Source organism: Ambystoma mexicanum, chromosome 9, assembly GCF_040938575.1.
Source record: "Ambystoma mexicanum isolate Mex_15411 chromosome 9, UKY_AmexF1_1, whole genome shotgun sequence".
Classification (NCBI taxonomy): Eukaryota; Metazoa; Chordata; class Amphibia; order Caudata; family Ambystomatidae; genus Ambystoma; species Ambystoma mexicanum.
The window spans coordinates 1,139,293,428-1,139,320,572 of NC_090931.1; the positions used below are offsets into that span (position 1 = coordinate 1,139,293,428).

Below are 27,145 nucleotides of genomic sequence, written 5' to 3' on the forward strand. Positions count from 1 at the left end.
CATAAGTCAACTGCCAGTCAGACACAAAGCCTTGCGAAACGTAAGCTGCAATCGCAAAAGAAATTCTGCAGCGGGGAAGGCAGGGCGGGAGCGATATGGAATACGTCGTCGGACCATCCCATCGAAAGAACGTTACCAGGTAAGAAAGTAACTTGTTCTTCGAGGGGATTGGGTCCTCCGACGTATTCCATATCTATGACAGACTCCCAAAGCAGTACCAAAAGCAAGGAGGAGGGAAAGAATTTAGAATCAAAATTTAGAATAGCCAATCAAATAGCAGAGCAAAGGACCGCCTTGCCAAAGGCCAGATCCTGTGCTCGGATGGAATCGAGGGAATAGTGACGTACAAATGTATGTACTGAAGCCCCGGTGGCTGCATCACAGATGTTGCGAATAGGAACACCCCTCTGCAGGGCAGCAGACGCAGCCATACCCCTGGTAGAATGGGCCCGCAAGCCAGCCGGTGGGTCCTTACCCGCCAAGCGGTAGCACTCCGAGATGGCCAAAATAATCCAGCGAGACAAAGTCTGTTTCGTCACAGCTTGTCCCAAACGCTTCCCAGCGTAACCAATAAAGAGTTGATCATCCACTCTGACCCGGGACATGCGTGAAACATAAAAGCTTAAAGCTCTCCTAGGATCAAGCCTATGGAGCCTCTCCTCTTCCTTACTAGGATGCGGAGGAGGATAGAATGCCGGAAGAACAACCTTCTGGGCCAAATGAAATTCCGTCACTACCTTCGGAAGAAAAGAAGGACGAACTCTAAGGACAACCCTGTCCTTGTGAAATACAGTGAAGGGAGGCTTAACTGAAAGTGCCTGTAACTCACTCACTCACTCTGCGAGCGGAAGTAACCGCAACTAAAAACACAGTTTTCAGAGTTAACAGCCTCAAAGGGCAAGAATGTAAAGGCTCAAACGGAGCACCCATAAGAAACTTAAGAACAAGGTTTAAATCCCAACCGGGCACCAGGAAAGGTGACGGAAGGAACACATTAGTGAGCCCTTTCAGGAACTGTGAAATCAAAGGGATTTTAAAGTAAGAACATTCTTCAGATGAGCGCTTAAAGATGGACAGCGCCGCCAGGTAACCCTTAACGGTACCCACTTGCAAGCCCCTGTGGGCCAAAGAAAGTAAAAAGGACAGAACCATGGGGATGTCACATGCAAAAGGATCCACATTCTGAACTCTGCACCAGTCGCAGAACTTACGCCAACGGCACAGAGACTTTGTTGCTGGCCTTCGGGCCGAAAGCAACACCTCCATCACGTCCTCAGGGAGGTCCCAATCCTTATACCTCAACCTTTCAGAAGCCAAGCGTGAAGGTTGAGGGATCTGACCTCTGGATGGAGAACCTGACCCACCTCCCGTGAGAGCAGATCATCTCGGTAGGGAAGACGACGTGGAGGGCAGATGGATAAGTCGAGAAGGTCCGGGTACCACGTTCTCCGAGCCCACGCCGGGGCAATGAGGATCATCCGGGAACCGAACTTCCGTAACCTCCGCAGCACTTGCGGGATGACGGGGACTGGAGGAAACGCGTACAGCAGCGGGAATGACCACTCCACCACGAACGCATCTCCTAAGGCTCCTTTTGGTGGAAATTCCCGCGAGCAAAACCTTTCGCACTTCCGGTTGACACTGGAGGCGAAGAGATCCACTTGAGGGGTCCCCCAAAGGGCGAAGATCTCCAGGAGAATCTCCTGAGCCAACTCCCACTCGTGAGAGATCGCGCTCTGCCTGCTCAGAGCGTCCGCCGTCACGTTTTCGGCTCCGGCCAGATGAACTGCCGAGATCGAAACTTCCTGCTGGATGGCCCAGAACTCGAGCTGCATCGCCTCCCTGCACAGAGGAAGTGAACCTGCCCCCCCCTTTTTGTTGAGGTAGTGCATGGCCACTGTGTTGTCCGTCAGGATCAGGACATTCTTCCCTCGCACAGACGGCAGAAAAGCCTTCAGGGCTAGCCTGACGGCCCTCAGCTCCAACAGATTGATATGGAGTCTGGACTCCGACGGAGACCAACGACCGCTGACTGTCAGCCCGTTGGCATGAGCTCCCCATCCCGTGAGGGATGCATCCGTCACGATCGTCACCTCCGGCCAGGGAAGCCAAAATGGAGCCCCCTTCATCAAGTTGCCTTCGACGGCCCACCACAGAAGGTCCCGGGCGACCGAGGACGGCACCTGAATCGAGTCCGACATCCTGCCGGAGGACTGCGACCATTGCGTCTTGAGTGCCCACTGCAAAGATCTCATCCGCAGGCGAGCCTCTGGCACCAGAAGAATGCAGGATGCCATGAGGCCGAGCAACCTCAAGAACTCGAACGCTGGGAGCGTCTGGGAATGCTGAAACTTGTGCACCATCTGCTGAATGTGAAGAGCCCTCACCTGGGGAGGAAAACACTGCCCCAGGGAAGTGTCGAGCACTGCTCCGATGTACTGGAGCCGCTGTGTTGGCGTCAAATGGGACTTCTTTAAATTGAGGGAGAAGCCCAGCCTGTGAAGGGAGCGACAGGTGACCGATAGATGATCCAGGACTTGCTCGGGAGAGCTCCCCCTGATCAACCAATCGTCCAGGTAGGGGTAGACGTGAATCCCCCCTTGCCCGAGATGCGCTGCCACCACCACCATGAGCTTGGTGAAAACCCTTGGGGCGGAGGTCAATCCGAACAGCAGGACCCGAAACTGAAAGTGCGAGTCGCCAACCGCGAACCTCAGGTACTTCTTGTGCTTGGGATGGATCGGCACATGAAAGTAAGCATCCTTGAGGTCGAGTGACACCAACCAGTCCTGAAGCTGAAGGGCCTGGAGGACTTGAGAGAGAGTAACCATCTTGAACTTGTCCTTCCTGAGGAGTTTGTTCAAACCGCGCAAGTCCATGATGGGTCTCAATCCCCAGTCTTTCTTCGAAATCAAAAAATAAGGGGAATACCATCCCTTGTTCCTCTCCGCTACAGGCACCAGTTCTATGGCGCCTTTCTCCAGCAGGGCTTGAATTTCCTGCGCAAGGAGCGGATCCGGACTCTGCAAAGAGAGGTTCCCCGGTGGATTGTCGCGAGGCCTGTGCCGAAAAGGAAGAGTAGCCGTGGGTTATGATCTCCAGAACCCACACATCTGAAGTAATGGCTTGCCACTCTACAAGATGCTGCGCCAGCCTTCCCCCAACCGGCGAACCATGGGACATGGCCTCACGACAGAGTGGGAGCGGCTGCGGCGTTACCTGAGGGCAAAGAGGCAACTGCCTGAGCGGCCTTGGCACCACGGGTACCCTGTCGTCCACCTCTGGTACCCCTGCGTTGGCCTCTTTGACTGCCAGCTCCTCTCGCTTTACTGAAGGATGAGTAATAGCGAAAGGAACCACCCCTCCACTGCTGTCCCCTAGGACGAAAAGGCGGAGGTTGGCGAACTGCAGCGCCCAACGACTTCGCTGCAGCTTTCGAGGTCTGCAACCTCTCAAGGCTCTCGTCAGCCTTGCTGCCAAAAAGGTGTTCACCGTCAAAGGGCATGTTGAGGAGCCGGGACTGCACATCAGGCGCAAACCCCGACTTCCGCAACCACGCAAACCTGCGTATCACGGTGCTCGCCGCCATGGACCTACTGACGCATTCAGCTAAGTCCAAACCCGACTGAACGGACTCACACATGGCATCCTTACCATCCTGGACCATAGCAAGGAAACCATCCCGTTCATCCCCTTCGGGAACATGTTCAGCCGCTAACGCAAAACAGTTCCATAGAGTGTGCGTGAAACGTGACAAGGCACAAATGGAGTTGGCCGCCTGAAGCGCCATACCACCAGAAGAAAACACTTTCTTCGCCCAGCCATCAAAACGTTTGTCGTCCCTATCAGGAGGGATGGTAGGGTACGACGCCTGCTTCGCCGGGGCCGTGGCCGCCTGCACCACCAAACTCTCCGGAGTGGGGTGCCTGGTCAAGTAGCAGGGGTCGCCACTAGCTGGACGGTATTTTCGCGACAAGGATCTTCCCACCGCCGGGAGACTCTCCGGAGCAGTCCAAGCCGCCGCCACCCTTCTCTGTAAAGCCATATGGAACGGCAGAACCGGGTCAGTTGGGGGACCAACATCAAGGATGTCTGTCAGATCATCCTGCACAAACTCCCCTGGGGGAGCAGACCATCCCAAGTACTCAGAAACCCTAGCCATAAGGCGCCGGTATGAGGAATCAGCATGAGAGCCAGGCTCAGGCCTACAAAACTCCACATCCGGAGAGGTGTCCAGTCCACTGGCATCATGCAGCGACTGTCTCAATTCGTCAAACTGACTATGGCCCGAGACAATTTCATCCGGAACCTGACTCGGAACCAGGCCATCAGAATCCTCATCCGCCTCTGAAATATAGTCCAGGTGGCGAAAAGAAGGCACTCGAGAGTGCTTGCTCTTAACCAGAGCCTTCCTAGGGGGTCCACCCGTGCCCAGGGGAACCTCCGACACGAAAGGCGTCGATGGCGTCGAGCGAATCGGCGCCAGCGTCGAGAGAACCGGCATCGGCGCCGAGAGGATCGGCGTCGGCGCCGAGAGGATCGGCGTCGAGGAAATCTGCGTCGACGTCAGATGCAGCGCCTCCAGAATCGGCGGCGTCGACGCAGCCCTCGAGGCCGGAGCCCCGAGCGTGTCCCTCGACGACCTGAGCGTCGACGGCATCGACGACTTCCTCGGAGCCAGAGCCTTGAGAAAGCCTGTCGACGCCCTCGACGCCACAGACGTCGATGCCTTCTTCGAAGACCTCACAGGTGCACACGGTCTCGAACGCGTCGAGGACCGGGACCTGGAACGGGTACGTCGAGAACGAGTCCCCTTGTCCGAACGGGACCTCTCCTGTGACTCGTGCCGACCACTCTTGCGAGCGGTGTCTCTCGACCTCACACGACCGACCCCACTCGGGGGCGCGGACGGCTGAGTACCCTGCGACTCAAGAATCGCCAACATCTTCTTCCCGAAGGAAGCCCATTCCGCCGGCGTCGCACGGCTGGAGGGGTAAGTGACGTGCCGGGCAGAGCCCTCCGAAGAGGACCTGGAAGACGACCGATGTCGGCGCTTCCGAGAATGCCTCGAAGAGGCTGAGGAGTGGCGAGACCGACTCCTAGAAGGAGACCCACGAGACTTCCGACGATGACACGGAGAGTCACCCCTCGAATCATCCATCGAAAGCCCCGCAGACTTCGACCTCCGGGGCTTGGACACCCGACCTACCGACAACTTCTTCTTACGTTCGCGTAAGGCTTTGGACGTGAGCGACTGGCAGTCGATACAGTCATCCGTGTCGTGGGCCTCCCCGAGGCACCAGAGGCAGTCGTCGTGCGAGTCCGTCACCGACATCTTGGACCCACACTCCCCGCACTTCTTGAAACCCGGACGCGGGATCGAAGACGAAGTAGACATCTTCAGAAGGATTTTCACAAACTAACAGGTTCGAAGAACCGAGAAGAACAGAACTCCAAAGAGTCGAGGCGTTTAAACCGAGAAACACGAAGCAACACGTTCGCGGAAAAACCGGAACTGAGGCTATGGGCGTCGTGCGTCCTACTTATCACATCGGATGACGTCGGAGGAGGTCCTCGACGACGGCGCATCGACGCAGACGCCGAAAAAGTTTCCGAAGCAGCACAGCTGTGGTGATTACATGTCATAGATATGGAATACGTCGGAGGACCCAATCCCCTCGAATCCATGAATACGCTGTGCGCGGAAATTGATTTTATCGCACGCGGCTGGCGCAGACATTCGCACGGGCACGCTGTGCGCCAGCCGCGTGCGACACTTTTGAGAGGAATTACATGAATCGGCCTGCTAGTTTTTAGATTCTTTAAAGCATACATATTTATGTGGTGACTGCATAAAAAGTTTGTGATTGTGTGTTGTATCGTAAGTCCCCTCCAAAACTCATAAGAGCTTTTTGAATTTCTTGCTCGATGTGAATTTAAATACTTGGGATTTTCATAATCTAAGAGAATTTACTTTTTTCCCCCCATCCACACGCATCATACTTAAGATGGATAATATTTTCGTAAATTCACATTTAATATCAGCGTTCAATAATTTACTTTAAGAATCCGCTCTGTGGCAGCTTTGGGCTGTATATAAATCTGGCTGATATCAATAATGGGATAGTCTCTGCTAGATTATTATAAGTGCTGCCCTTGGGCAGAAACGGGTTGCATCAGAGTCTCACAGTAATTGTTGTTGGTGCTTTATCCCCTTCCTCGATACTGGATCTCTGTGGAACAGTGAATTAGAGGGAATGGGTCTGAGCTTGCAGGAGGGCATGTTCGGTAGATCACACTGGCACAGGAGCGGAAATGGGGAACGCTGATGCAATACGTGGCTTACTGAGATATCCCTACCTTTCGTGAATGTGTGTGTGTTCTGGAGGGGAAATGCACCCCCATCAGACCTGACTTCCTCCTTCCTGACCCCTCGTATTGTAAGAGAGAGCGCCCTATAGATTGACTAGATTTAGGGATTGAGAGGTGGGGATGGATTTCTGGGGGGATCCCAGATAAAACCCTTCTAGGTAGCACTCACATGGCTTATTAGCATAGCTGACCCCACAGCCGTCCTCCTTCCCTCAGGCTGTTCAGAGTATGGCACCTCATCACACCTATCAAGAAGAGGGGTTCCACCACATTGGTTTAGGTAGAAAGTGCCTATGAAGTTATGTTGGTTGCTTCCAACATTCCAGCTACACTTTCAATTGTCTGAAGAGACAGCCCTTTGGAGAAGAAAATAAATAACAAAAAACAGAGGGCAGCAGTAAATTCAATCAGTGCTTCGCAGCAAGTTCGAATCCGTAAGGGTGATGAGAAATGCATCAGGGCCTGATATTTGTGAACTACTTTGCTCTCGCTTGTAGCTTAGAAGTGAAAAGCCAAAATCACATCAGCTATCAGCAGGAGCTCCTTTTGACTCCCAGGACAATGCGTGCCATGCAATAATGCATTGCATTAACTCGGTTTGGGGAAGAGCATTCTGGATAATATGTAAGGGACAAACGGTTCTAGTTTGAATCTCCTGCGGATTGGAACCTGGGCTTGTGCTAGCTTCTCATTCCCCAGAGCTAGTCCTTGCACACTGGGTTATGTTGGACACTGAGGAGCATTGTTTTGCTAAAAGATACCCAATATTTATTTCATTTTCTGGAACGACAAGAGCCCTAGAAAGCTGGGGACATTTTCAATCCAATAACCATCTCAACACCCCACCCACTTAAGAACCTTCCTGCTTCCGTTCTCCTTATTACATTTACCCGTGGAGCTTAAGAGTGTACAGGCAGCTAATTGGAGAGCAGATGAGGGAAAGGTTGGCTGCCGGGTACACCTCACTCCCTCTCATTTTCATTTCTGACCACAGTGACATCAGCTTTCAAGAAATATCACTCCAAACGAGGAAGAGGGCCAGGACCTAGCATTGAATTGATTGTATAAGCCAGAATTTCTATTTGTTTAGAAAAGAGGGGTGGGGAGGGATAAGAGCTAGGGAGATATGGCAGAAGAAATATAATGCGTGTGTTACACACATACACACTTATTAGTGGAAGACGGGATAAAATGTTGCACAATTAATAAAGAAAAACGAAATTATCAATAGTCCGTTCGTTAGTAAAAGTGACGAAGAGCCAAGAAAGGGTCAGAGGTGTGAAGAGACTCAAAGTAGAAAATACACCTCAGTGAACTAGGGGCAAAATGTCACAGGGACATCCATGGAACACAAAGTGTGAGGGAGGGTGGTGAGAGCAAATAAGGTAAGAGGATTTTGCATTTTGACGCCAATATCCATTTCAAATAATATACTTTGCCATTTAAAAAAAAAAAAGCAACTTAAATGCTTGATCCCCCTGGTCACAACTTTCAATATGCCCTCGGCCAGACTACGATATTGCAACACGATGAAAATACTAGGGCATGTTTATTCTCGTCAATATAACAAGCACAAGCCAGTGTACACTTCTTAGAAAATAGAAACAATGTCGAAAGAAACCATTGATCAACTTACGTTGCGTGACTTCCATTTCTGGCACATAGAGAAACATTTTATTACACGTGTCGCCTTCACAGCAGCAGAAAAACACTTCGGGGCTATCTTTTTTTTCTATGCATTCATTCCTGAAATTATACCAATAAAGAGACATTACTACTGTATTCACTTATGCAGAAATAAAACAGGTTTCTTTTGCTGAAATTTGGATTTAGTGGGTTTGTCCCATCAGCATTAGGTTACTGTAAAATAAGCATGCATCTGTCTGGTTTTCCAATGAATGGAAAAAACGGGGAAATCTTAATTTTTAAAAACGGAAGAACAAAAATAAGGAGTGTAATGATGGATTTGTATAATCTCGCCTGGTGGACAGCTTTAGAAGGCCACCCTAGATAGTGAACAGGAGAACTCTTAGGCTAAAACCCAATCAAGGCAGCAATGGAGAGCAGCCAAGGCTATTCCCAGGAGAGTGCGAGTGGGGTCAGGGGTCCACAGTCCACGCAGTGAAGCACACAATTCAATTTAGATAGGAATGTATGGAAATACTATATGTATACAGTCCTTCATTCTTTTGTGCTGCTTCTGCATCTTGCATCCTTTCTCCCATTCTATCACACTCTTCCGTCATCCTTTTTGCAAATCTACAGCTCACTGCCTCTTTCCGGCCAACCGCTTCCTCTCTGCTTTCTGGCTCACTGCTCCCCCTGACCACACGCTCCATCTACTTTCTGTACCTCCGGTCGCTCTCAGATTTCTGGTCCACCACATCACTGCTTCCTCTGCACTGCTTCCTCCTCTGACCCACTGCTCTCCCTCTGCTTTCTTGCTTATCACGTCACATCTCACCCATCACTCTTCCTCTCTCTCTCTCTCTCCTTTCCCTTTCATAGTGTGACCATTTTTTTAAAATGCAGATTTAGACCATGATACTCAAAAAATGGGACATTTAAGCCGAGGATATGCTATTTTTAGATAACCCATTTTTGGAAAAAGCGGGTCACCTTATTCTCAAAGACAACCTTCGCATTTCCACCAGTATGAGCTGTAGTGCAAATTGTGCGCTGGACAGCTGCCTTGAATAGGGTTCTGGGTTGTTTGACAGACGTGGAATTATTTGCGGCAGAATTGACCGTAGTCAATTTTGCCACAAATAGATTTGTACTTCAGCCAAACAACCCAAAATGTACCTTTCACCACCAACCCACCCCTCCCCTAGTTAACTGCTTGGTTGCCGCCGCTTCCCCTCCAACCCTGTGGTGTCAGATCAGTCCCTCTTACGCAGGACGGATCTGACGCTGCAGGGTCCCTTTTTAGTTTGTTTTTGTTTTCAGACCCCCCACCTCCAATTTTGAAAAAGCGGGGGACACCCCTACAAACCCCAAGGCCAAAATACTGAACATAAGGAGCGGGTGACACCCCCGCAACCCACACATGTTCGGTATTTATAAAAATCGATCGAATGGTACTGGCGAAATAGGTCAAATTGTACCATTCGATCGATTTTTGGCGGTCAAAATGGGTATTACCTTGAATAGAAGCGTTCTCCCGACAGTGTTCTGCCAGCTCCCAGCGCTTCCACTGGAAAATGCGGCCCAAAAATCGCATTTCTATTCTGTTTGAGGAACAGAAATGCAAGCGACATAGCAGCGGTTCATACCTTAAAAAAATGCATGATCGGGTCAAGAAAGAACCTGGGTGTCATTATGAGGTTGCCGGTCCGGAAACAACGATACCGGTAAACTTGCTGCTACCGTTGTTTCCGGACCTGCAAACTACGAGTTCTGCGAGCGGGTGGTTTTCAGCACGCCAGGTCTGACCTGGCGGGCAGAATGGCACCCGCTCGCAGACTTTGACGGATGCACTGGCACTGTTGCACACAGTGCCGGTGCATCCGTCCTCCCCATTGAGTCCAATGGGACTCTATGGGAATGGGGATTTTCCTTTTTCCAGCGTCTGGCCGGAGGGACCGCCAGAAAAAAAAGGACTCAGGCGCCAGCCATGCCGTTTTTAACGGCGCAGCTACCGCCAGACTTGTAAGAGGCCCCCTGTCATGCAGTGGCACTCCCAGCTACTGTGCGCGTAGGGTTGCCTACAATTTCTGCACATTTAAAAGTGCATCTTGCGTGGAAATTTAGGATGCGCCTTCAAATTAGCAGAAACGCCCCCCGATTTACTCAGAGGTGAAAAAGGCCATCTGAATGGGCGCGCATATAAAATCCAAAAGGGACACCTGAATGGGCACATTTTAATAAAATGTGCCCATTCAGGTGTCCCTTGTGGATTGGGCAGCTTTTTTTTGGGTGCAAGCGATGAGATGTGTTTGCGCATTTCATTTCATGCATTGATACGCTTTGAGAATCTGGGACCCTGAGGATTTTTTTTATTATTATTTTAGTTTTTGCAGGTTTTTTTTGCAAAAAACAGCTAGTTTTAGTTAGTAGAGTGACTGAGTAGCCAGGCTTAGCTCAAGAGGGGTTAATGTGAGTTGTAGGGTTATTACACAGAGATTCACAGTGACAAGTATACAAGCTACAAGCCTGGAAATAATAACACAATCAGTAAGCGATCATCATATGCTAATGCTTAGCTGGCCGAGAACTGATCTGGAAAACCAACGAAAACACTCTTGGATGCAACAGGAGCTAAATATAAATAATGCCAAGACACGCTTCAGGTGGACTCCAAAGTACTTAATGGCATACAATACGATATTGTGTGAACGACCGATATTATCCCAATCGCAATCATATGTAGACTCCTTGTCAACATTCAAGAAGTTTCAAATACCAACTAAGAAGAAACAATCATGCATTTAACCAACAGATGCAGCAGGCAAAATAACTCTCGCCAAGACCTCCGAGCTACCAATAGGTTGCCCTTGATGGAGAAGATTAAAGCTTGTAAGACCATTAAATCTCGCTTTAGAACGTGGGCTAGAGCGTTTAAAGGTAAACTTTACCAACAGGATGGAGAAGCGTTTTTGGTGGCTACATCAAATAAAAACTCAGCTCAAATTTGGCAATTATTGAACTTAAACACAACTGATAACCAACTTATCTCACAAGCAAATGGAGTATCTGAGATCAAGTGGACTGCCCATTTTACAGCCCTAAATGCGGATAAGTCTTTCGACTCATTTAAATATGACATACAAGCTACCTCATCATGGAACTTGGAGTGCTCGGAGGAAATTATTGAAGAATTAATCTTGAAATCATCATCATCAAGAGCAGCAGGACCCGATGGGATTAACAACTATATGCTAAAACAGTATCCCAAATACAGGGCAGTCATCTTGAACAACATCTTTCAACGTATTCTTCTCACAAAGAAAATCCCGGATTCTTGGCGCACATCGCTTATAGTAACAATTTTCAAAAAGGGGGATCGTGGTACACCATCGAATTATCGACCGATCGCCCTTTTGGATTGCCCGGGCAAAATTTTTAACCGTCTAGTCCTAAGAGATTTTAATAATTGGTCGCAACTGTTTAATCTACGCGATCGAAATCAAACAGGGTTTGTGCCAGGCCTTGGGACATCAGTCAACAATGATAATCAATGCCCTAAAAGAGCAAGCAAAGAATACAAATATTTCACTGTTCTTTGCGTTTATCGATCTAAATGCAGCTTTCGACTGTCTCAAGAGTTAAACTAATTGAGAAATTGACTAAAGCTTGTTGCCCCCAGGATCTGATAGACATCATCTACTCGACACACTCCTCGACCTCCATACAAGTTCGGTTAACCTTCACGGGTCTACTGTCAGCTGTTATAAAAACTGCGAGAGGTCTGAAACAGGGCTGTATTTTGGCCGCGGCCCTATTTAACTTCTTTATTCATGATGCTAGAGACATTTTCAATGATATTTGTTCAGATTCACCAAAGTTAAACACCACCCCAATTCAGGCACTATGGTATGCAGATGATTTGGTCCTCATCTCTAAGACCCCTATAGGCCTACAAAAACTTATCAGCCATAACTACATATTTTGATGAAAATCAACTAACAATGAATGTCAAGAAATCACAAATTGTAGTATGTTCTAAAAGTCTGACTTGCAGAAATCGATTTGTTTGGAGAGTAAAGGACATTATTTTAGATGTTGAACCTTACTATAGATACTTAGGTCTACCTCTAGAAACAAATAATTCTGCACTAGTTCATACACAGATACTACAAGAGAAATTAACATCAGCTATATCGCAAACCAAACTAATATTATACAAGTATGGTAAATTTACAATCACTCCAGCAATTCTCTTCTGGCAACAAAAAGTGTCCCCTGTTCTATTGTATGGGTTAGAATCGAGACCAATAATGTCAACTAATGCCCTAGACAAACTAGAAGCCAAGTTTTGGAGAAAGATTCTTGGGGTACCTCAGTCAACGCCTGGGGCTTGTTTGCGATATGAGCTGGGCCTGATATCCTTGGGTGCTAAATACCATAGGCAACTATGTGCCCTATTTCGCAAATGCCTTGTCAACACTAATGCATTATCAATCCTTGCAATATTAGCATCCTATGTATTTACGTCAAATCATACTTTTATTCAGAAATGGACTAAATGTGTGTATCAAGTATTGGCAATGGCAGATGTGGACCTGGAAACGCTCATAATGAATCCAGATAGAGCTTAACAGAAAATCTACCTTTACGATTGGATTCTGACGCGTTCACTATGCCTACAGTATAAACACTTTAAAGGTTATGTTGACAAGAGAATGGGAGCTGTTGCCCCGTATCCGATTAAATCTCCTTCACCACATATACGTATGGCTATGGTAAGAACGCGATTCAATTTGTGGCCTACTCGCGTTGTTTTGGCCCAACGAAAACAAATCCCTGTGTCAGAAAGCTTTTGTAGATTCTGTGTTGATCGAATACACAAGGAAACATTAGAACATCTAATAATTGAGTGCTCAGGGCTGATTTCCCTGAGAAACAAAATGTTTATGAAGTATATGTTCCTTGTCGCTAATTTGCAGCCTGAACATAGATGGGCTTTTCTTCTCAATACTAACAATATGAGTCTGATTATAGCCTTGGCAAATTTCTTCAATGTACTATTTCAAGAAAATGATAGAGTTATATGTACATTGTAAGGTCTTGCTAAAACAACTTTGCTGATTTGATTTATAAGTGAGTTGACTTGCCCTTGGTTTTCTTTTTTTTTTATTGCTGTAAACAATAAAGATTTTGTAAAAGTTTTGTAAATTCTGTTAAAAAACTAAAATTTTGAAAAAAGTAGATTTATTTCTGCTAAATTTCAATAAAAAAAGTGACAAGTATCCAAATAAACACTTACTTTCAAGGTTTCTTGATTTATCAATTATTTTTAACAATCAGCCTTCTTTAGAAGGGAGCAAATATATGTAATAATAATATACTTCAAAAATACACATTTGGTTTCAATAAATCACTAGATACCCATTTGGGATGGCACACAGACAAGTCCTACACCCTGAGATGACTTAAATAACTAGGACACTGTGGACATTGATAGATCACTGGCACATTTAGAGCAATACTGAGGTTAATGTCAAAAGGAAAAGATGAGGTAATAAAACAATGGTTAACAAATATTCTTCAGCAGGTAAGTACTTTTTAAACCCTCCAATGCAAAGTAAATTAACCCTTTCCCAGCTACACAAGTCATCTAATGTGTGACTTTTGTTGAGGGATAGTTAAAGCACAAAGTCAGAGGTAAGAAGAGTCGTTCAGGGAGCCAGGATAGCCAATGACAATTGAGCAAAAGTCTAGGTGAGCTGAAGCACTTCTTGCAGGTAGGTAAGAAGTCTCGCACAATGTTTTAGAAATCTTAGTAGAAAATGAAATCACTGTAGGGCTACAAGCTCGAGGCTTGTGAGGACCAAAGCTGCAAGCAACTCTGCAAAATCAACCAAGACAAGTCTCAACTGAGAGCTAGAAAGGCTACACAACAAGAGGTAAGCAACCTCTTAGTTTTACAGTACCTTTGGTTTGAAGAAATTGGTTCCAGCTGGCTTCTGTTCCAGTTGTAGGTCTGCAGATCCTGTTCTTGAGCCTCAGTCGTGGGGACAAGAGGAAGGATGTCTGGTGACTCGTGCACTACGAACTGAAAGTCGGCGGCAGCAATGGGCAAACTTCAGATAAGCAGCACTACGCGGTCAGGCTCTTGCAAACAGCACCACTGTGGTTCTCAGATACCTTTATGGACTTTCCTCACATCTGGGGCCAGCACTCTGTTGAGGTGGCTCAGGCTTGGTCAGCCCTGCTTCATGGGAGTCCAGAGGATCTTCTTGGAGCTTGGGTCATACTTAAAAACGATGTACTCGATCCTGGTATTCCTCTCGCTGGCAATCGTTTCCTGCAGCAGCAATGGAAGTATAGCCAGATCTGAGAGGATGTCCAGACGAGTTTGCTTTGGGGTTGATTGGTCCCACCAACCCAAGGGGAGAAGTAGTCAGTTGCAGGACTTCTCTAGTCAAGGCGAATTCAGAGCTTCAGCAATGCAGCAGGGCTTCACTGGGCAAATCAACAGTCCAGGAGTTGCAGCAAGCGTCTCTTCCAAGTTCTTCCTCGGATTCCTTCGTCCAGTGGTCGACTCTGCCTTCCAAGGCTAGCCTTATGCAGGTTTCTCCCATTCATTTGCAGCCTAGCTGTCACTCACACAGCAGTGTGGCTGTACTCCAAGGACAGCCAGCCAATCACCTTTGGGTGCATTCCTGTAACAAAGGGGATTAAGCATAGGTAGTTTTAGGCACCTCCCTCACTTCCTGCCAGACATGCTGGAGCCATATGCAGGTCTTCAGCAGTGAATCCCGCCAAAGAAAAAAAACGAACAAAGGGACTAAACCTGGTTTGGAGCGCAGAGTAAATCTCAAGAAGGACTTTTACAACAAGAAATTAAAAGACGACCAGGGCCATTTTGACAAAATGGGCACCCATGGGTGCTTTGCTGCAGCTGTAATTGCAGCCCGCTGCAGAAACACACAATGGTAGGAAAATGTAAACCACTGCCACCAGCCATTAATTGTAGAAACGTAACATAAAAATGTTATATGAGAAACTAAAAGGGGATACTAAGTAACCCCTCCAGCATCCTATTGTAAGATAGTGTGTGCTGGGTCTAGAAAGTTACAAAATGTAAGTAAAGACAATTTCCCTTCACTGCTCTTGGAAACAGTAGTTTAACCAAGAGAAGGTATTTAAACCTTTTGGAAATCTGGAAGACTTCCCAGTGTCACTGCACTGAAGGTGCTGTGTGACACAATGTAAAAAGATGATGCCTATGGAGTTTGTCAGACTCCAAAGTCAAAAGAAACAGTGTTCAAATTAATGAAAAAATACGAGAGTGGGAAAAAGGTCTCATTCTGTCCAGGTTAGAAATTAAAAGTCCAGCAAAAGTGCTGGGGGTCTCTAAGGTAGAAGGGAATGAGCTCATTTCTGAGAGTTCCCCCTAACAACCCCGTACTCAAATGGGTAGAAAAACGCCATGCGTTCTGCCCCCTCTCGGAATTCATCAGGCAGTTTTTATTCCAACCCACAAAGCTTGTAGTCTAAACAGAAAGGCACTGCCCTTGATAGCAAACACATGATTCACAGTCAGCTGATCGATGAAACCAACATATCTTGCCTAAACAGTTTTGTAACAAAGCGCCATCTTTCAATGTGTTCATTCTCATAGTCCATATACAAGTACAAAATTAATTAAGCGCTATGCATTACTGATAAACAGTGGATCAAACTTTGAGGGAAGCGTCTTTGATCAAAAACATTCACAAAGAAATAAAGAGCTAAAGTACTAATACCAGACATTATTAAAATAAATCATACAAATGTGATATCCCAAATGTGCAAATTTGTGGCATTGCAAAGACTAATGAAGGCTGCAGTTGTACAGAGTAAAAAGATATCTGAAAGCTCAATAGAGCCAATTAATGCATTCTATAAGTACCAAACTACCGATGTCAAACAACAAAATAATTTATAAAGAGTGGCTACATGTAGCGTATCTACCCATCAAAGAAAACGTAACATGTAAGGATGTTCAAATTGGCCAAAGATAAGCACGCACAACCCACATTTATGAAGTGTATAAATGGATAAGGAAACACTGAATTGCTTTAATGTACAGTGACATGTGACTTAGCTGTAGCTTTTGCATTCCACATCCTCCTCCTTTTACGTGCCCTTGTAAATATAGTTCAAACTGTTATGCAACGTTGTAAAATGGAAGGCGTTTTGATATTAAGTTTTAATATCAATACTACTATACTGCAAGCAGAACATGAAGGCAATACACCTCAGAATAGTGTTTTTAAAAAGTTTGTACATCAATCTTTAAGACAAATCCGAAACATTTTTGAAAGACAGAAAAGGAAGAAGGAATTACCAGTGAGAGGCGTGCGATACCAAAAAAGTGTTATTTCTAGTGAATGTATATGATCCATTACTGACCGTAATTGGATTTCTGGTGCTTGTATCTGCTTAGATTCACATGCTCTGCATAGTCCGACATCTAGTGGTAGTCGCAGAGTATTACAAGATTTGTTTTTCGAAACTCGAAAACTGTTGTTGACAGGGCATGTTAGGAATACTATCCCTAGTGTGATGTGTACTGTACCCATGGTCCTTCATGCGTCGAGGTCCCTCAGATTTATTGTTTCAGACAAGAGGTTGCATGAAGTGTAGCGCGAGTACAGACGTGATAAAGCAGAAACAGTGATAACCCAGAAAAATATTTATGCGCCTTCAAGCGCTATACAAATAAACAATTACAATTACTTCAATAGGGGAGGAAGGGTGGGTGCATGTGAATCTAAGCAGATACAAGCACCAGAAATAGTAATGTATCCCTTCTGGAGCTTGTGGATCTGCTTAGATCACATGCTCTGCAGAGATCAGCAAGCAGTATCTGGAGAAGGAAATGAGAAGATACAGCAGCAAAGAGATGTTTTAGAACCGCTTGTTCCACCTGTGAATCTGCTTTAGAGTGAATGTCAAGGCAATAATGCTGCGCGAAAGTATGGATTGAACTCCATGTAGCAGCTTTGCCAATGTCGTCTAGAGGGAAGTTTGCAATGAAGGCTAAGGTGGCTCCTGTATCTCTGGTAGAGTGAGCACTGGGAGTGAAAGGTAAAACTCTTTTGGATAGGGAATAGCAGAGCTCTATGCACGTGACTATCCATCAAAAGATTTGATTTGATCGCCCGCTCTCCCAGGTGCTATGGAAATGAAGAGTTGGATCTGATTTCCTTAGAGGTTTAGTTTTGTTCACATAATACAAGACTGCCCTCCATACATCAAGTGTATGGAGGCTTCTCTCAGCTGAGTTAGATGGATTTTGAAAGAAGGTAGGAAGTTTTATGGACTAACATGGAACTTTACAATGAACTTAGGTGAAAATCTAGGATGTGTTCAGAGGACAACCTTGTCCTTGTGTATTACGAAGAAAGGGTCCTGTATGGACAAAGCCAGTAGCTCACTGACTTGTTTTATAGAGGTGACAGCTACTAAGAATGCAGTTTTGTAAGTAAGATGTTTAGGCTGGCCTTGTGCATAGGCTCAAAGGGTCGACCCATGAGCACGGAGAGTACAACATTAAGATCCCAACTCGGAGGAGGGATGGAAATTGGAGGGTATAGCCTCTTTACCCTTTCCATGAATGCTTTGATGACAGGAACTTTCCACCAGGACACCTTGTTTTGTGAAGTGGTGTAAGCTGACCGGGCCACCAGATGTACTTTGATGGAGTTGAATACTAGGATGGAGTCTAGTAGGTAAAGCATGGAATGTAGAAGGTTAGCTTGGGAACATTCTGTTGGGTTTAGTGTTTGTGACAAGCACCATACCACAAATCTCTTCCACTTATTGAAATCGCAGTTCCTGGTGTTGGGTTTTCGTGCCTCCTTTAGGATATACATACACCGTTGTGGAAGATTCAAGTGGCCAAATTCTAGGACTTCAGGAGCCAAGCTGCCAAATTCATAGATTGAGGGTGTGGATGGAGAGATGCTCCCTTGTGTTGTTTTAGCATGTTATATGGGCAGGGGAGCTTGATTCGGTTAAACATCGCCAGTTTGAGCAGTTATGGAAGCCAAGGTTGTATGGCCCACAAAGGAGCAACCAGGATTAGAGTCATTTGTTCTTGGTGCATCTTGTGCATTATTTTGCTCTGGAGTGGTGCCAAGAGGTGGGGTGGGGGGGGGCTAGAGGCGAGCGTAAGCATATTTCGTTGACTAGTTCTTCCTCAGGGTGTCCCCTTGGACCCTGGTTGGGGAAAACCGGACAAGATGTCCGGCATTGTGTGTTTAGGCTTGTGGCAAACAAGGGGGGACCCTATTGTGAGAACATTCCGTCTAGGTTATCTCTGTCGAGTTGCCACTCGTGTTCCTTCTGGTAGAGGGTATCTGCTTAGAGTGTCTGCCAGAGAATTGAGTTCCCCTGGAACACGTTGAGAGGGTAGGAATGTGTTCCGCTTGAGTGCCCACTTCCATATTTATTATTTGGGATAGCTTGGATAGACTGATAGTGTGTGCCTCCCTGCTCGTTTAGGTGGGACATGGCAGCGGTGCTGTCTGTAAGGACTTGCAGTCTGACCTGCAAGATGTTGCTGAAAGGCATGAAGAGCCCAGAGGACTGCCAACAGTTCCAGAAAGTTGATATGTCTTTGGGCTGTAGCATGTGTCCACTGGCCGTGGGCTGTGTGGTGAAGGTAACGAGCCACCCCCATTCGGCGAGTGAGGCGTCTGTAGTTAGGATTGCTTGTGCTGGTAGAACACGGAAGGGTTTTCCTGTTAGCAGGTTGTCCCTGGACCTCCAGCGAAGAGCCTGTACAAGGGTTAGCGAAACAGCCACTAGATTGTTTTACTGACCAATTGCTTGAGACCATTGTTTCACTAACCATTCCGCCATTGGGCGCAGGCGTGCGTGTGGCACCAAGTGAATGCATGAGGTCATAATCCCGAGAAAGCACATTGCTTTGCGTACAGTTATATAGCAACAGGTTTTGTAGTGAGGCACTTGCAACATCATGTTTTGTACCCTCGTTTGACGGGAAAGAAAGCTCCTTTTTGTTTTTTTTTTTAGAATTGCCCCTAAAAATTATTTTATTTGGCTGGGGAATAGACTTGATTTCTTTTCGTTGATGGAGGCCCAGATTGAAAAGTTCTATTGTCTTTTGTTAGCAAATTTGAGGAGATTCCCCAGTAATTAGCCAGTCGTCCAGATAAGGGTATACTGGGATTGACTTTCTGCTCAGGTGTGCTGCCACTACTGCAAGCACCTTTGTGAATACTCTTGGCGCAGAGGTGATGCTGACGGGGAGTACCTTGAACTGGTAGTGAACTCCCGCTATCTTGAAACAGATATTTCCTGTGTGCAGGGAGCATTGAAATATGAAAGTATGCATCTTTCATATCCTATGTTGCCATGTAGTGCCCCCATTTTAGGAGGGGGATTACTTCTTCGAGCGTGATCATGCGAAACCTTTGGGGTTTGACATATTTGATTGCATGGTGCAGATCTAGTACTGGGCCCATGGAAAGTCTCTTTGGCACAAGGAAGTACGTTGAATAAATACCCTTGTTTACCTGATTTGCTGGGACGATCTCTATGGTGTTTTTTTTTCCAGCAGAGCCTTTACTTCTTCCAACAATATGCGCTTTTCTTTTGGCATCATTTTCCTCTGTTCTGGCGGGCGGTTGGGAGGTTTTTTTAACAGTTCGATACAATACCCATCTGCCACGGTGGACAACACCCACTTGACTGACGTTATCCCCTCACATGCGTGGGTGAAGTGTGAAATTCAGCCTCCCACTGGAGTGGTATGGGAGGGGACGTGTAGCAGTAGCGTCATTGTTTAGGAGGGGTGGAGTCTCTCCAAGGTGAGGTTCTGCCTCTTCCTATGGACCTTTTATTTCCTCTTTGAAAACCGGAAGAGGAAGTATGTCTTTGCGATGGGCCCCAAGACGAAGACTGTCCCCCCAGACTAATTCCGGAAGAGTGATGAGCACTGACCCTGAAACCTTCTGGAGTTTGAGGAGCCCCGTTGTACGTAGGGCTTGTTTGTTAACTGGCCAAGGGATCTGAGAGTGTCATACTCCTCCTTTGCGCTCTTGAGGGTGTCTTCAACAGCCTTACCGAAAAAAGTACATTAGGCTCAACTGGCATGTTATGGAGGGTGGTCTGAATATTTAGCTTAAACCCAGGCTGTGAGTCAGGCGTGATGCTTTATGAGCGTGCTTTCGGCGATGATGCGTCCTGCATTGTCTGCTACATCAAGATTGTTTTGGGGATGCAGTTTGATACCTGCTTGCCCTCTGCAATGGTATTTAATAATTGCGAGTTTAGGTGTTCTTGAAAAGTTCCAATCTATGTTTCAGGTCATCCCACTTGTGGCAGCCATAACTAGCTAGAAACGTAGAGTTATCAAACCAGAATTGCTATGCCACTGAGGAGGCAACCTTTCTCCCAAAAGTATAGATCTTCTAGCTTTCCTTGTCTGGCGGGGCCTCAGCCGATGCCAGGGGGTGACGACTAGCAAATTAGGTTTTAGCTGACCCCCAATACACAGAGGGTCAGTGGGCACTGGCCTGAATAGTTTCTCCATTCTGGGATTAGCCGCCCACGGGAGATTAGGCACAAGTAGGGAGGGCTGTATGCGTCTTTGTAAAGACTGTAGCAGCGGAATAAACCGAGTGGCAGACTTTCCAAGAATGTACTCCACAAAGTCCTTGTCGACCTGTGCCTCTTGGGGGTCAATTTTAAATGTTGGGCAGCCTTTAGCACCAGTTCATTATATTGTAGTTGGTTGTCAATGGGAGAATCTGCTACCGGCTGGTGTTGGTGGTCATGCGACTGGATGACGTAGATATTGTCATCGTAGTATTGATCCTAAAGGTCTCCTTCAGAGCTAGGATCTTGTGACCCTGAGAGATCATCATTTTACATGTCTTGAGGGGTCTTGGTAGGTCAAGCCCAGTGGGCCTTGAGCAGAGGCGCTAGGTTGTGGCTCAAGACAAGGTTTTTTGGCAGGGAGTTGGTTTGCTGAGGCCCGTGGCTGTGAGGCATCTTTAAGGGAAGTTAGTTCTTCTGGATGCGCGTGCATAAAGTCCACAAGACCTGACATTCTTTTTAAAATTGTATTAAATTGTTCAGGAGTATAGTCACATGAAGGTGGGAAGCCTGACATGGTAAGGGTGATTTGGGAGGGAATCTGGTTCTGGTGGTGCATAGCACCTGAGAGTGTCTATTTGTACAGCCTGAGAGCTTTTGGACAAAGGTGTGGAGGATTTGGGCTTTTTCAGTGACTTTGATTTTAATAGGGTAGCACCTACGTGTTTTTTAAAATTAATTCTCGCATTTTTGGCGCTTGTTTGGGAGACGACGATGTGCCTTTCGTAGCCTGTTCTTCGGCACGCAAAAAGGGTAGACTTTTTGTGCGCGGTGCCCGAACCGACCTTGGGGTCCGGTTCGTCGTGAGGCGAAAGCGTATGCAATGGTCCAGAGGACAGGCAAGAACCTGAGGCTTTTTCCCCCTGCAGACACCGGCGGGCCTTGATGCTTTCGTCGAAAGTCAGCCGTAGGGTATGTGCTTTGTGTTCTCGGACTTGTGTGCGCTATGGCTGCCGGGTGTCTTCTCCATCATGGAGCCGCGTCGGGTTCCGACAAACCCCACTCGCCCTTGGCGTCACTAAGGATACCGATACTGCGCTCGCTGGAGTCCTCCGTCACGTCGACAGAGGCCTCAGCCTGCATTGCATGAGGTGCGTCGATCTTTGAGAGTTTTAGGTCGAAAAAGTTTGCAGGACTACAAAACTTTTCGGGGATATCACTAGGGAGACGGTAATTGCACACTTGGTGCGTGTTCTTCCACGGGAATTTGTACATTATTAATTAAAAGGGCAGTTTGGTGAGAAAAAGTGACAGGGGATGGCAGAATATGCATTCTCTAAAGAGGTCAGTAGGAAGAACATCCCCCCTCTCTACCTACTCTAAGGGCCTAAGCCGAAAGAGGCCCATATAGGCCGCGCATGGTCGTCGATTCAGTCAAGTGGTCGATGACTGAGTTGTCTGCCAAAGGCTGTCGAGCAGTCTGTTGGCCATGCAGCAAAAGCAGACAATAAGGAAAGAAAGAAATGTCTACAAACAAACTTTCAACTAATCAAAGGCATCAGCCTGGAAAGGAACTCTGCAACTTGCGACCGACCACAATGGTGGAAAGAAACAATTGAGGGACCTCAACGCATGACGGGCCATGGGCACAGTACATGTCACACTAGGGATAGTATTACTAACACACCCTGTCGACGTCGTTTGAGTTTTGAAAACAAATCTTGTAATACTTTGTGACTACCACTAGATGGCGGTCTGATCTAAGCAGATACACAAGCTCCAGAAATATATACACACACATACACAAATATATATTGTGACAAATCCCATGATGTTGTTGCTTCTGAAGGGGGCGCCCCTTACCATGAGAGCAGGGTGGTGGAGCAGTTGCCCGGTGCTCCCCCTGGGGGTGGATCTCATGGGATGGGAAGACTCCCCTTTGGGAACAGTGACAACCACATCAGGAGAACATGGTATTCACACCCAGCACATGACACTGGTGTCCCTTTCCAGAATTACCTCACTTTTTCTTCTCCTCAATCCTAGTCACACTTAACTTCACACCCCATCTACTTTGCTAAGGCACCTCAATTAGAGCGTACGGAGACAAGGAGTACTATTGAGTTACCATTTCAATACTCACTTTGTATTGCTCCGCATTTCCTCCTCGTCTTAGTACCGAGTATGCATTTTAACCTCTCACCAGTCTAGTGGTTTACTAACAGCGATTGAAAGGACGAAGATAAAAAACAACAAAAGGACTTGACAGTTGATCAAGCCCTTCCACGAGGAACCGCAAGAGGACAGATGTGCTCAATGAGAAGACAGGTGCTGACCAGGAAGCCGTCCAGAAGGAGAGCCCAAGGCTGGTCCAGGACGGGGTGGCCACAGGGCCCATAAGTGGGCGAAAACTCCAGACGATCCTGAGACCGGAGGACCGCAAAAGCACTCCATCCCTAAGCAGAAGATACCTGAAGAGCTGCTGCAGGGGGAAGGAAGTTCTGGAAAGTTACAGAGTAGCGCAAGTGAGCCGATCTGCCTCGAGCGAGCCAGCACTTGTGTAAGCCATAACACAAGGTATGCAGGAAGCCACAGGGGCTCAAAAACGGTGAGCCTGGGACTTGCACCCATATCGTATATGGACTTGTACCAAGGCTTGGCAAGAGAGTGAACCAAGTCTACAGCATGGAGAGGTCATCCAGGCAACGCTTTGTCAGTGCAGCATTTGGTGAGAGGGACTCAAGGGCCAAAGACACATGACAGCTTGGAAAGAGTATCCAGGCTGTTCCTCTTTAGCACAATAGCTGGTGAGGGTAAGCTAAAGCTACCAATCAGGGTCTGGGACCTCTAAGAGCTGATTTGTAAGCCTGAGCAAGGCAGGGGAAAGAAAGACATTTCTCTGACAGCCAAGGAGTGGCTGTAGTTGAATAAAGAGGATCTGAGCAACATAAGAACTGCCTTTTGTCCAGGGGAAGCGAGTCACCCCTCTGGATCAAGAAGACATTGTCATTGATTTAGTTAGCTTAGTGTGTAAGGGACAGATTTACGATTTTGACACTGGGACTTACTTGAGCATTCAACACTAGTTATTTCTGTTGAGGCAGGGAAAACCGAGTTACGGTTTTCTTTTCCTTTTGCTCATTTGAAGAGATGACAATGCATTACTTACCGTAAAAGCATTTCTGATGGATGTATCTGATTAGATTCACATGCTGTGCATAGTCCGACATCCAGTGGTCACTGCAGAGTATTGCATTTTGTTTTTCGTAGTCGAAAAGGGGACGTCGACAAGGCTTGTCTGTAACACTATCCCTATAGTGACGTGCGTTGTACCCACAATCCGTCACGCGTCGAGGTCCCTCCGTTTGTATTTTTTCTGCCCTGAGGGAGCCTTCTATACGTGAGTGAGTACAGAAAGAGAGAGATTTAGAAAGGTGTCTATGTTCCTTCCATCAGAGCGGGGAGGAAGGGTGGGCGCATGTGAATCTAAGCAGATACAACCATCAGAAATGCTTTTACGGTAAGTAATGCATTGTTTTCTGATGCTTGTTAATCTGCTTAGAATCACATGCTGTGCATAGACTAGCTCCCACCTGGGAGTCAGATCTAGAGTGTGCATCTAGACAGTAGTGTTTTGTAAAGGTGTGCACAGAACTCCACGTTGCTGCTTTGCAGAGGGACTCAAGGGGAACATTTGCAATGAATGCTATGAATGCCCCAGTGCCTCAAGTAGTGTGTGCTCTTGGCTTGAAGGGTAGTTCTCTCTTAGCAAGAGTGTAACGGAGTGATGCATTGAACAATCCATCTAGATATAGTGGATTTTGAAACTGCATCTCCTTCTCTTCCTGCTGCCACCGAGACAAAGAACGGATTAGTCTTTCTCAGTGGTCTGGTTCTTTCCATGTAGAACATGACAGCTCTGCGCACATCAAGTGTATGCAAACTTTTTTCTCCCGAATTGGAAGGGTTTTGAAAGAACGTTGGTAGTTCTATTGACTGGTTTACATGGAATTTTGAGATGAATTTCGGTGCAAACCTTGGGTGCGTGCGTAAAACCACTTTATCTTTGTGAACTGCTACAAAGGGGTCTAAAACAGAAAGAGCCTGTAGTTCACTTACTCTTCTAATGGAGGTGACCGCTATTAGGAAAGCGGTCTTTAAGAGTTGCTTTGTGCATGGGTTCAAAGGGTGAGCCCATGAGTCTGGTAAGTACCACATTCAGGTCCCAGCCGGGAGCTGGGTTTGCTATCGGAGGGTGTATTCTCTTTACTCCCTCCATGAAGGCTTTGATAACTGGGACTTTCCACCACACTTTAAGCTGGGAAGTGGTGTATGCAGAAAGTGCCGCTAGATGGACTTTAATGCAATTGAACACTAGACCTGAGTCCAGTAAATGGGTCAGGTACAGGACAATGTGCGTGGGGGAGCAGTCAACTGGGTCGATGCTTCTTCCTCTACACCAGATGACAAATCTCTTCCATTTGCTAGAATAACAGTGACAAGTGTTAGGCTTTCTAGCCTCCCTGAGGATGTCCATGCATCTCTGTGGGAGTTGTAAGTGTCCAAATTCTATGATCTCAGGAGCCAGGCTGCTAAGTTCATGGTCTGAGGGCATGGATGCAGTGTCCTGCCCTTGTCCTGTGACAGCATGTTGTACGGGCAGGGAAGTTTCACTGGGGGAGATAGAGACATCTCCATCAAGTGAGCGAACCATGGCTGCCGGGCCCACATAGGGGCCACTAGTATCATGGTAACTTGTTCCTGGTGCATCTTGTGCACAATCTTGTTGAGAAGGGGAGTCGGGGGAAAGGCGTAAGCAAATTTCCCTGACCATGGAATCGATAGACCGTTCCCCTTGGATTGGTTCTGGGGGTACCTGGAGGCGTAATCTTGGCATTGCGAGTTCTCCAGAGTTGCGAACAGGTCTATTTCTGGGAATCCCCATTGTGTGAAGACGTCGAAGACGAGGTCTTCGTGCAACTGCCATTCGTACTCTGAGGGCAGAGGGAAGTCTCTGCTGAGTTAGTCTGCTAGCAGATTGAGTTCCCTTGGTACATGTTGCGACAGTAGGAACATGTGTTTGAGAGCCCACTTCCAGATATTCTGGGCCAGCTTGGACATTCCTGGAGAGTGGGTGCCCCCTTGCTTGTTGAGGTAGTACATGGCTGTGGTGCTGTCCGTAAGGACCATCACTGTCTTCCCTTGTAGGTGTTCCTGGAAGGCTTTTAGTGCCTTGAACACGGCCAGTAGCTCCAGTAGGTTTATGTGCTTGGATGGTACGCTCGGAGTTCACACTCCGTGAGCAGTCTGATGGGATAGGTGAGCCCCCCCATCCTGTGAGGGATGCGTCTGTGGTTAGAGTGGCTTCCACTGCGGGTGTGGCAAAGGGTTTCCCTCTTACCAGGTTTTCCTTTGTCCACCACCGTAGCGAGAGAACCAAGGCCTGCGAGACCACCACTAGATCGTCCCATTGTCCGCTGGCCTGACACCACTGGCTGTTGAGCCACTCTTGCATTGGGCACATGCGCAGGCGCGCGTGAGGTACCAAATAAATACATGACGCCATCTTTCCTAGCAAGCGCATCGCTTTGCGCACCGTCACCTCCCGACCTGCCACATATTGGGGGATCTGAAACAGCATGTTTTGGACCCTCTCGGAGGGGGAAGACGAGGCCGTCCTTTGTTCGAATTAGAGCCCCTAGGAATTGTTTGACTTGGCTGGGGTCTAAGCTGGACTTCTTCTTGTTGATGGAGAATCCCAGTTGGAACAAAAGGTCTACAGTCTTTTGGGTGTTTGAGAAGCATGTCTCGTAAGAATCCCCTGTTATGAGCCAGTCGTCGAGGTAAGGGTATACTGGGATGGATAACCTGCGCAGGTGGGCCGCTGCCACAGCCAGTACCTTCGTGAATACCCTTGGTGCAGATGCTATGCCGAAGGGTAGCACTCTGAACTGGTAGTGTTTGCCCTCTATCATGAACCTGAGGTATTTTCTGTGCGCTGGCAACATTAAAATATGAAAGTATGCATCTTTCATGTCCAGTGTTGTCATGTAATCTCCCTGTGATAGCAGTGGGATCACTTCCTGCAAGGTCACCATACAAAACCTTTGGGGTTTGACAAACATGTTAGCTGGGCGCAGATCTAATACAGGGCACATGGTTAGATCCTTTTTGGGTACAAGGAAGTACACTGAATAAATACCTTCCGTTACCTGAGATAGAGGCACGACCTCTATAGCTCCTTTTTCCAGTACCTGGTCCACTTCTTGGAGAAGGATGGCGAGGTGTTCTGGTGTCATGCGTCGTCCCCTCGGGGGTCTGTATGTTGGGGAACTGTTGAACTCTATACAGTAGCCGCGGGCTACGGTGGATAGTACCCAGCAGTCTGATGTTATTCCCTCCCATGCTGGAAGAAAGGATGTTAACCGGCCCCCCACCGGTGATGCATGGGAGGGGACCCGAACCTTCACGTCACTTGGTGTTTGCGGCTTGGGAGCCTCTAGGGGTGGAACCCTGGCCTCTCGACCTTGCAAAGGCTTTGAACTCTTTGATT

The 27,145-nt window shown here is 47.3% G+C and overlaps 1 protein-coding gene across 3 annotated transcripts in view; it reads right to left on the reverse strand.

The window, feature by feature from the left end:
* The window catches only part of ACVR2A (activin A receptor type 2A), an 853,417-nt gene that overhangs the window by 599,868 nt on the left and 226,404 nt on the right, over nucleotides 1-27,145 (reverse strand). For all 3 annotated transcript variants that reach the window (XM_069616514.1, XM_069616513.1, XM_069616515.1), the window contains one exon: nucleotides 8,009-8,118. In XM_069616514.1, coding sequence (XP_069472615.1) covers nucleotides 8,009-8,118 — 110 coding nt within the window. The remainder of the gene's footprint in view (nucleotides 1-8,008; nucleotides 8,119-27,145) is intronic.